Source organism: Sinohyriopsis cumingii, chromosome 2 (genome assembly GCF_028554795.1).
Source record: "Sinohyriopsis cumingii isolate HCF-2022 chromosome 2, ASM2855479v2, whole genome shotgun sequence".
In the NCBI taxonomy this organism is placed as follows: domain Eukaryota; kingdom Metazoa; phylum Mollusca; class Bivalvia; order Unionida; family Unionidae; genus Sinohyriopsis; species Sinohyriopsis cumingii.
Genome location: NC_142962.1, coordinates 72865930 through 72877964, shown reverse-complemented (window position 1 = coordinate 72877964; position 12035 = coordinate 72865930). Strand labels below are relative to the sequence as shown.

General features: G+C 34.9%; 1 protein-coding gene across 1 annotated transcript; it reads left to right on the top strand.

Moving 5' to 3' along the window:
• The first annotated feature begins 3755 nt into the window (after positions 1-3755).
• LOC149805162 (uncharacterized) lies at positions 3756-10036 on the top strand. The gene is made up of 5 exons (XM_089933659.1): positions 3756-3837; positions 6475-6569; positions 8602-8913; positions 9053-9277; positions 9569-10036. The coding sequence occupies exons 1-5, from the start codon at positions 3756-3758 to the stop codon at positions 10034-10036; spliced, it is 1182 nt and encodes a 393-aa protein (XP_089789785.1).
• Positions 10037-12035: the final 1999 nt, after the last annotated feature.

The window sequence follows — 12035 nt, the reverse complement described above, 5'->3', positions numbered from 1 at the left end:
TTTTGAGTTAGGGTTGTTAAAGTAAGCTAACGCCTGTCCTTACGTGCGTGTATTTCGTCTTTCCATTCCAATTAATATGGAGGATGCATCATTTTGAGGTCTCATCCTTACAGTAAGTCTTTAGTTTCGCGCCAGATTCTGACGTACTTGACATTGTGGCAAATTTAAAAGGTCAGTCAGTGTAACAAAGCTAGGGTTGACAAGACCATAACTTGGTAAGAAACTGCTGAGAAACCAAATCTGCCTCATAAAACATTATCGAAATGCAATAGTACACAATTTTCAAACAACATTTGGCTGCAATAGGGAATTTCCAACGGATATGCTTGTGTTTGAAATTTAATAGTATGGTAGTGCCTCTACTTAAATGGGTTTCTTTTTCAATATTTTCTAATTTTTCAAACTTCATCAATGTCAGTAATTACTGAGGGAGATCTTCCTTGTTTTGACTTCCACGATTTACTGTCTAAACTGGAAATGTGGACCCAGAGAGTATTCTTTGCAGCCTCTTTAACATTTGAAAAGGTGGTCTTTTGTCTCCTTTATGTCGTTGTCCTAATATAACACGTTTCACCATGTTAAGTTCCTTGTCATCACTTGCCTCATGCGTTGCTTTAAAGGCAATGTCCAGACTGACCCGTATACCAAAATGGTCAGGCTTTCGTTCTTTCAGAACCACGCACTTTTGGATTAACTTCTTTTGGCCTCTGTTGGGATAGACCATTGTTAGGAGTTTATTTTTTTGCTTTCTCGTGCATTTCTTCCCAGGTGATCACTTTGAAAACTAAACAGACTGTTCACGCACATTGGCCATCATTTATCTGTTAATATGCAACGGTTCTTTAATAACGAAGCATGTGGCACATTGTTATTTGAGGACTTGGCATTTTACAGGTTTCAAATGGGCCAGCGTATCACTTTATAAGTTTATAAACGACTGGTACGCAAGGTAGCCACACAGGAAACCATTAAATTCAGATGGTTTAGAGGCCAATAATGGAAACTTTGTCACTAATCAGAAACCATTTCATGGCTTGAAGCTGCTGGAAACTTTATAGCAAAGATAAATAATTCCACTTCGGTAGCCTGGTCTGGGGGCACCTTGTTCATGTATGGAGTAAATCGTTCTGCTAATTTTCAGCATTTGCCCACACACCATTAAATTTTTATGAACCAAACCCGATGTGAATTCCTGCGGTACAGATAATATTTCACAAACGTTTTATATTGCTTTTGCAGTAAAATAATTTTTACTATCACTGGTAATAGTATCATGCATGCAAAAATGTGGTTAAATCATAAGACCGAGTCAACACTAATTGGGGTTTTATTGTCTATTGAAAAATAATGATGACGGCTATTTATCCTGCTATCTTTTCTTTGTCATGTCTTATAAATATCCATATTTGTTGAATTGATAAGCTACAAACCATACTAATACAGCCGATGCAGGACATTCACCTGAATCAAGTTGGATGGTGGTCCCCCCATCTCTGTTTAAATCCTTTTAAGGGAAACTCGCTATAGCAGGCTAGAGGCCATACAAATTGCTATACTTGCAATCTAGGTCTTGCAAATGCAAATTCTGATGCCTTTTCAGAATATATGGGGCCACATTATAAATTTAATCACAGACAAAGCAAGCAACAATTTCAGTGGTCAAGAAAATCTTTAAAGTCTTTAAACTTGTCCAAAGACCTAGCCCAGTATCCCCAAATTCAGTTCCAAATGAATTAATATAAGGCTTACTAACGGTTTAACGCTGCACTGCAATCGTCCTTGACACTCCGGGATTCTCCAATAGTAACAAGTGCTTTGGATACGTCTGAGGCTTTAAATGTTGTTCTAGGGTTTAACGCCATTTTTCAGCACAAGATAGGCTATACATGGCGGCCAGTATAACTGGTGGAGGAAGAACCCTGGAAAACCCAGGGAAGAACCACCGACCCACGAGAAGCTACTGGCAGGCTTTCCCACGTACCCACGCTAGCAGAGCCTTGGACTCGAACCCACACAGACAAAGGTGAGATGGCAGTGAACGGTGAGCGCTTTAGACCACTCGGCCACTCGAGGCCCCGGCTTTAAATGAACACATTAAATAAGAAGTTTTGCAGGAAGGATTTTCGGGTCTTTTTCCGTGCCTCACTTATCAACTTTGAGACGCTTACTGTTAGGTTTTGTAAAACAAAATATGGATATTTGCGAGTTATACATAAATGTTGTTGTACTTAGAATAAGTCTCTCAAAGACTTGCATAGACCCTGACAGGTGCTCTGTTAGGTAATCTAGATTTGACGATTCAGTGAACATGTTTCACAATTTTAGGTCCAGGATTACGCTTGCAAATTATGAAACTAAAAACAGCCTTTCGTCTTTTCATATCTGAAATGGGGATATTGATTATGTTGGTTTATTAAAAAATACTGATGGCAAATGCTGTTTTGGTAAATACGGATACATCGATCAGTTGCGCACTTTTAGAGCCCTTTTCCACATCTATTCATTCGCGTGTAGAAAAGCGACGTGGTCAGACAGTTACATGCAATATTTATCTAATGACACTATGTTTGGAAGCTACCATGTGCTTAGAGTGTTACTCTAACACCATATAAAACTGTTGGCCCTACTGAAATCGTTGTTTTCACCTAGGATACAGTTAGATACCACACACATACAATTCATGTTGACAAATGAAAAACTTTAGATCCGAAAGAAAAAAGGGCAATCAGCTATGAGATAGCAGCAGTCAGCATTAGAGGATTTCAGTAATTAATTAGTTCCCTTAATTTCGCTTGTCGTGTTGGTTAAATAATGCATGGGTTCTGTCGCAGACTAATTGATGCCATAAAAAGGGCAAAGCAAATCTGATTTTAGTAACTAAGGGGATAAGGATGATCATAAAGTATGGGAAGAATTTCGTGAGGAGTACAGTGGCATAACCCTTCTGCCTGTTCATCGCTGGGTCTATAATGACACTCTGGAATTCGTGAATTCTTTACCGACAATGCTGGGAGGCATTTCAAGTCGCTTTGGTATTTATTTCTGGGACAAACGGGTACATTGGGTTTGACCCACTGATTGGCAAAATCTATGACTTATGAAGAATTTCACCTTTTTAAGAAGGATTCCATGCAATAATGCCATTTTAATTTGGGGCAAATTCATCAGAAACGTAAGAGTTCTCTTCAGTGTTGACAATCATATGTTGAACAAGAAAACCTCTAAGTCAGTCATGCCTTTATTCCGACGCTTAGTCTCTCTGACACTCAAGAGGCGCGAAAAGGGTGTGTGTTCAGTGGGGGGCAATTGTCCTGCACCAGTTAAAGGGGGCACAGTCGGGAGCTTTCTTTGCAACGGAAATTCTGATAGTACTTTACCTTCACGTTAGTGCACCGAGGATAATTCTTGACAAAAATGTCTAGATGTGTTCGGGCGGGGAAGGGGGAGGAGAGATAGTTGGCAACTGACATAAAACTGTTCTCTTTATTATTCCCATTTAAAAAAATACTTGCCAGGCAGTGCACACTGATTCCCCATGTGGAATTATCTTTATACAACAATATCTATCGAAACACTCCAGGCACACGAACAGATTATAGTTTTGATTTATTTTCGTTTCCTCTCACTTGCTACCTGTGTGCATATGTTCGTTACATTCGAATTCCAGTTTGGGATAAAAATTAACTGAAGTTTAAGCTCTTTAAGATATTCAAGCACAAAAGAACGTGTTGAAGTTACACACACTTTTCATGACTATGTCTAATGGAACTCCATTAATCGGTTTGAAATCCAGTGATACAATCACATCCTGGTCATCTAAACCTTTGTTTATTCAAGGTATGCAGAGAACTCGCCCAATGGAGAACTCGCCCTGGCAGAACTCGCCCCAACGTATCTGGAGAAGTCGCCCCAGAGTGGTTGGAGAAGTCGCCCCACTTCGTCTGGAGAAGTCGCCCCAAAACCTTTTTATAACAGAATTAAAACATCTTTTACGTGATTCATTTTTAGATTTTTATTTATACGCGATCACAAAAGAGATATTAACCGGTAATCATAAAAAGCAATATCATAGTAATATTTCTAAGACGAAATTCAGTCTTTATATAATCTAATGAATGACAACAGTATAGTGATTAAAAAGGATGATTAGTCAAACACTATTATTATTATGAATCAAGAAGATTATTTTAAATAAGTTGAACGTCAAAAAAATGATGAAAACTACTACAAACATATTAGCGAAGATCCGTCAATAGAAATTAAATAAAAAATTTCAACATGCATTAATGAGATGGCTAAAAACAATAATTCCGTATATGAGGAATTCGATACTTTCACTCTTAACATGCGTACACCTCAATTCTACATATTACCCAAAACTCATAATGAAATCATATATTAAAGATACAACAACTTTCATTAAAAAGTTGAAGTCTATTCCACAGCTATCTGTTAATTTCAATCCTGGTATTATTAGATGTAACATCACTATATACCAACATTCCGCATGCAGATGGTATTGAAGCGTGTAAAAATTTTCTTGATTACAATCCTAATAATAGCCCACTATCTTGTGAAGATATCTGTATAATATTAAAACTTATCTTGGAAAATAATTATTTTCAATTTAATAATACGAAATACATATACATAATGGGTACGGCAATGTGTATTAATATGGCTCCTTCATACGCTTTCCTTTCATGGGTAAATTTGAAAAGGACTTTCTTCAAAACGAAAAGTTTAATCCATCTCTTTCGTTCAGATTTTTCGATGACATTTATATCTGGAAGCAGTCAGCCGATGAACTGGAAAATTTTATTGATCGCCTAAATCATTTTCACCCGACAATTAAATTTACTTATACTGCATCTAGTACGCATGTTTCATTTTCAGATGTAAATGTGATATAAAACATTGATAACACTATCTCTGCAAATATTCATATCAAGGAAACTAATATCCACCAATATGTGGAATAATCTTCATGTCATCCCATGTCAAGTAAAAACGGTATACCACATAGCCAGTCGAAAAGATACCGACGTATTATTTCAGATGATTGTCAATTACAAAATTCGTTGAATAAATTCCAAACATATCTACAAAACAGAAATTATCCTACACATATAACTGATTCTGCGCTGAACAAAGCCCGTAATATTACTCAACATTGGGCTTTAAACAAAGCAGTATGTACAATAGAGAGAGATGTAATTCCTTTCACAATACAATCGAATCCTTCATTATCTAATCTACGTCGTATAATTAATAAATTTTAGTCTCCTAAATTTATCAAATAAATGTATTAATTTACCAGCGTAAAAACACTTTACAAAAATAAATCAATTATCGCTTAAAGAAGACCCAAGAATTTGCAAGATTTTTTTTTATTAGTACTAAACAGACAGAAAAGAAAAAGAAAAAGAAAAAAAGAACATTTTCGTCATCTAAATGTAACATACACCGGTGCTCTCGATGTGCAAATATAAGAGAAACTACTATAAATAATCATCGCTTTCATATATAAAATTATAAAGATCCGCAGTTTTCATCTAATATTTCAACACAGTTTAACACCAATAATAACTCTCTGAGCGAATTGTCTTTCATGCCGATATTTTATAACCAATGAACATCACAACATATGGCACTTCAAAAATGGTATGCATCAACAATAGCCATTTATTTGGTTGGATTTTTATAATAAAACGTACAAGTAAATTTTGGTTAGCAAATCTCAAGAATTTGCACCATTTTTTTAATAGTACGTAAATAGACAGAAAAGAAATAAAAAAATTTTCGTTATCTAAATGTAACATACACTGATGCGATGTGCAAACATAAGAGACACTAGTAATATGAATAATCATCGCTTTCATTTATAAAATTATAGAGATCAGCAGTTTTCATCTAATAAAATACGTTATCCGTTTCTTTTAAAACATTTCGTCCCTGAAGAAGCACAATTTAAATGCGAAATTATTCAACCGTTCATTGTTAACAGTTGATTTATTGTTTAACTATTTTCAAAGGAATTGAATCGTGGCCTCTAATTTTAGTGATATATAAATTATATCGGCGAGTATTCTTTTTAATAGAAACAAACCGGAGTTAGAAATAGTGAAATGGTTTAACTAAAATAAAGACATAATACAATGGTATTATATTGCTCGCGGAGGAAAGATCACAATTACCGGGTACAAAATACTATATCAAAGAGGTGCATATGTCCACAAGAATTAGCACAATGACATTGTCTTTCATTCGACGCGGAGAAAAGAAGACCATTACGGGGTAAAATTGAGTACAACAAAAAGGCACTTATGCGCACAAGAATTAGCACCTACGACCAGAAAAATCATCCAAGCTACTTACAACTTGATAAGTTATGTTAATAAATTAGTCATCACTTTGAAGATAAATTTTGTTCCAAACTGAATTTATTAAGACAACACATACATTTTGTTGTAGACAGTTTATTGCTGGCATATAAAAACCTTGTTGGCACAATTTTTATGATAGCAGTAATGAGAATGGCAGAACTATGTGTAAAATGTCTTTTGAAAGTGAGACCACTTCAGGAAGCGATAATGTGTGACAAGTGCAGCAAATGGACGCATAGAAAGTGTAACACAGATAAGCATTTTATAATGAATAGCGAGTACAGCATTTCATTTTCACAGTATCTTTTTATAGTTATTGCTTATTATTATTATTATTATTATTATTCACATATAAGTCAATATTTGCCATTAGTGTATAAAATGTATGTTAGTGCAATTAAACATTTTTGATCCTTAAGAATTTAATTTGTAACAGGATCAGTTGATTGTATTACGATTTCATACTACTAATCGTTTATTCAATTGAGATATTTCCACCGTTGTCGTTTCATACTTCTATTGCTTCATTTTAGGTATTACAAGGGATGCATATCGACGGTAGTAAAGAACAAAACAGACCTAGATTTTACATGCCATGACTGTACCGAAGCTAACACTTTTGGAATGCCCGTTGCGAGCAGCACAAGGAATGATTCCTTGGACATAACATAAGTATCATTTTCTGTACCGGAGAAAATCCAAGAGGACTCCATTGAAGAAAATATAACCACAAATTTGATAACTTATGAGGAGGAAAGTAACATAACATTTAAAGTTATTGACGGAGGTACTCAACGAGGAAAGTTTAGGCTAGCCAGTAGTGATGGCTTCACCTTCGTTGTTAAGGTATGTTTATTGGTTCATTTGTTCACTAATCTTTTGTAGTGTAAGATGTTATAACTGCATAATAACAATTTCAGTGCAATGCAACTTATGCAGCCCTTAACTGGGAATTTTATTATGGATAAATGAATAAGTATGCATCAAATATTTTTCTACTGCACAAACTTTTTTTCACGTATGGTTGGTGTATGCCCACTAACTGAACTAATTTAAACCGCATTCATTCTCTATTTACATAATTTTGTTTTGAGCCTATTATATAGATTAGTAATGTAAACAACACCATTATTAAATATATATATTTGATAATAAGTAGTGTTTTCTATGAATGCAAATATTCATATTAGTTTTATGATCCATTTACAAGCTTCAAAACAGGCACTACACAAATTGGCGGTGCAGTGTTAGGAATAAAACAACAGCTTGTCCTGTAACGTTGCGCCAGACTGCTGATGGGTTTGAACGAATCGACGGGCAGCACACTCATCAAGGGATGCCAGGGATTATAAAATCTCTTGAAATGCAGAAAACGGTAATTGATTTAACAACTACTAGAAACATGTCTTTGTCTGTAGCCATTGTTGCAATGAAATTGAAGGGTAATAGCGATTATTCCTGCCCATTAAATTGTCATGATTGAATTATAGTCATGAATACATTATTATAATTTCTCGAAGTATGACATTGACAATTTAAAACACCGCCGTGTAATTTAAACAAAACAATATCATCACACACCTTTCATCTTTCTCTTACCAATCCCTGTATCAATGTTCTACCACGATATGTACATCTATCTCATCTAATTGTAATATATATATATATATATATATATATATATATATATATATATATATATATATATATATATATATATATATATATATATATATATATATATATATTAGATCAAGGAAGAAGCACGACGAGATCTGTTTGCGCCGGCAACCACATTTGTTACCCGTGTCGATGTTCATCTGCCTGAACATTCAAGACCAAATTACAACAACATTGTACGAGTTGCTAACTACACACGACAGCGAAGCAGACCGTTAGAGCCAGCAGATTTACAATTTGAGGTATGACATTTAATATTCATATTTAAAACTTTTGAATGTTGCAAGAATGATGGTTACTCGATGAGAATTTATATCAATTAAGATCATAGTTATTTACTTATAGTGTGTGTGTGTATGTGTGTGTGTGAGAGAGAGAGAGAATGAGAGAGAGAGAGAGAGAGAGATTTGGATTTGTAACGTAGCTTTAACAATTTTTCAGTTATATCGCTACGATGTCTGCGGTGTGGCAGTTTATAGTGATGCCTAGCACTGTTGCATCATGTCGCATCAGCGCCAAGCGAGGCAGCTATTAGTATCATGTATTACCCTTTTTGTATTTTTTTCAGCTGGACAACGAATTCATTGAGCAGCACACATCTGATGATTTTTTCAAGGCTGATGTGAGAGTAGATGGACATCGTCATCTTATTTTCGCAACAAATCAACAGATGCAAATGATGGCCAATGCGAAAACATGGTATATTGATGGGACATTCAAACTAGTGAGGAAGCCGTTTCATCAATTGCTGTCCATCCACACGTTTGTGAAAGCATCGGGTGAAATTAAACAATTTCCAGGCGCTTTCATACTGATGTCTAGGAGACAGAAAAAGGACTATAAAAAGGTATTATTTGTATCACACTTCTTATGCAAATTTTTCTTAAAAATTATGTGTGAATAAATTAGACAACATCATGTTCATATCATTGGTATATTATATAGTAAGACAATGTGTTCTTATTCTGTTATTCATATTTGTCCAGGTTTTCCGCAGTATCCTCACCATGCTGCCCAGTAGCCCAGAAGTGAGGGAAATGGTTGTAGATTTTGAACACGGTCTCTGGCTTGCTTTGCACAAAGTTTTCAAAAAACCAATCCATGGTTGTGCTTTTCACTGGGGACAAGCAGTGTGGCGTCAAGCCCAATCACTTGGATTGCAGGTATATACCCCTTACCACTACCTCCATACCAAACTTTTAAAAAGCTCCTGAAATAATATGACGATGTAATACGGCTACAACAATATATATGTGTTAAATAAACAGTATAGATGAAAGCATTAAATCTGATGTATAATGTGTACACACAATTCCGTCGGAATCATATAACATCATATACTAAAATACACACTCATCTCTCTCTCTCTCTCTCTCTCACACACACACACACACACACACACACTAAATGCTTATTTCGCCAAAAAGTTAAAAAAATTTATCTGCTTATTATTTTTATATGAATTTATTTGCGTAGAAACAAATATTTGATAAATATATGTATATTTCCTTGCAATATTTCAGTCTGACTACAACATGAAAGATGGAGTATATAAATTCATTAGAAAAGTCCTAACCTTGCCATTCTTTCCTGAAGAATTGATCAACCATACATTTTACAAAATGAAGGAAAAGGCCAATACTGAACAGTTAGTACAACTGATGGAGTATGTTGAAAACACCTGGATAACAAATCCAACATGGCTTCCAGCAACATGGTCAGTATTCCAGAGGGCAATTAGAACTAACAACGACGTTGAAGGCTGGCACAACCGCTTAAATCGCCGTGCAATTAAATCGAAGCTGTCACTGTATATGGTAGTGACTCTCCTGTACAAGGTTGCAAACGCCATTCCTAGTCAACTGAAGATGGTTTCGGAAGGGAAACTAAAAAGAAGACAGACCCGGAAAACTAAAGAAAAACAAGGACGAATCTTTCATTGTGGGATATGTTCCAAAACGATGAACTAAGTGTAAATGCATTGCTTAATAAATGTGCCAGATTATATGCTGCGCCTGTATACTAATTATTTTTTATTGTTTGTCATGCAAACGTAATGGTAAGAATGTCATATGAATCACTGATTCAATGTCCAATAAAAACGTAAGTGTGATTCAAAAATTTTAATTTAAAACGCTTACGTATATGTGGTCTTTAGTACATAGAATATAATATAACTTTAGCGGCTTGTCCTGGTTGTACTTGATGTTTTTGTTTTATACTGAGAATTGAAATATGGTGGCATGACACCTTTCATCATGCTAACTTGGCCGGTTATCATCAAGTGTTCCGTAGTGTGGTATATCTTTGTCACGTATGTATCGGTAACGTACGTATTATTAAGCATTATTTATACTAAAATTAGTCGAAATATTACTTGATAGATTTATCAAGATATAATTTTCAGACATATATGAAACATGATTACATTTCCGTAGGGTTTATTAAATCCTATGATTTTGATTTCATATTATTAGGACCAAGTTACCCATATTAAAATGATATGCATCAACAATAACCATTTATTTGGTTGTATTATTTATAATAAAACGTACAAGTCAATTTTGAGCGCCTTTTATACTCACAAAACCCCTTGTTTTACAAAAAAATACAAACCCGCCGTGCATAAAAAGTGTTACCTATGTATCATGACCTTTTTGGAATGATAGACCCATATTGATACAGCAAAAATGTATGCATTAAGGAAAGAAACGTATATAATGAGTTAGTGAATTTGGGCCTAGTTAGCGTGATCATGGTGTTATTATATATTAATAAATAACGTAATCTTGTTTATTTTACATCGGTAATTTAGTAGTGAAATATTTTTTAAACTTCTCTTTTAACTTGAAATAGTTTGTTATTATTGAGAAATAATAAAATTACGAACACTGACAAAAAAGAAGAAATAAACTAAATGATGTAGTACGACTGATCTTTCAGAAACCGTCCGAATTCTGCGCATTAGCCATGATGATTAACTCGATAGCAACCGCATTTCTTGAGTAGGCATCAATAATGTTTTTTTTTACTGAGCTCAAGTATCATTTGTTAATGGTTAGCAAATCTCAATGAAAAATCAGATTAAATTGTTCAGTTAGAGAGATAATAACATAACACTTTGGCTTATTGACGGTCAGCGCCAATTCAGTCGATTTCGGGTTATAAAAGTCAATGTCATAACGTCATCTCAGGATGACTTAGGTTATTATGTTGGAACCATTTTATATCTAAAACTGCAGACATCCCATCCTGCTTACATCCTCTCTTATTTTTCCAAATAAAACGCATCTAATGATTTGAAGAGCAGAGGGAAAGGGACAGATAACACTTATTTTTCGTTAAGTACAGAAGCGGAGTTGATGAAATGGAAAAGTTGAAAAAAAATTGCAAATTTTATAGATTTAATAAGTTACTAAGTTGAAGAAAAACAACAATAAATAAAGCATTGACAACCATGTGGCGAAATTTCAGAATTATTATATATTATCCTTGGGTCGACTTCTCCAGGCAAAGTGGGGCGACTTCTCTGGACGAAGTGGGGCGACTTCTCCAACCACTATGGGGCGACTTCTCCTGACACCTGGGATGAGTTCTCCCAGGGCGAGTTCTCCATGGGGCGAATTCTCCGCTATTCTTTATTCAACACTGTCTGTGCCTATTGTTTTGTCTTGTTTGATTTTGCTTTGGATTTTCCTCTAACAAAGCATGATTCTGTATTATTATATTGAGTCCATCCACTTCCATTAGTTGATATCAGTGTCAGTTAAAAACAATAAATGTTGTGCACGCATAGACGGACTACGTAACATTAGCAAATATCGATAATTCACGTGAATCTCTATAGCTACAACAGGTAAATTTGTACCTATTGATGCTGCAGGAACTGCTAGCATCAAACATAATTATGAATACTCATTTGCGATCAGAGTGTCAACAGATTGATCGTGTGTACCAATCAAACACCGG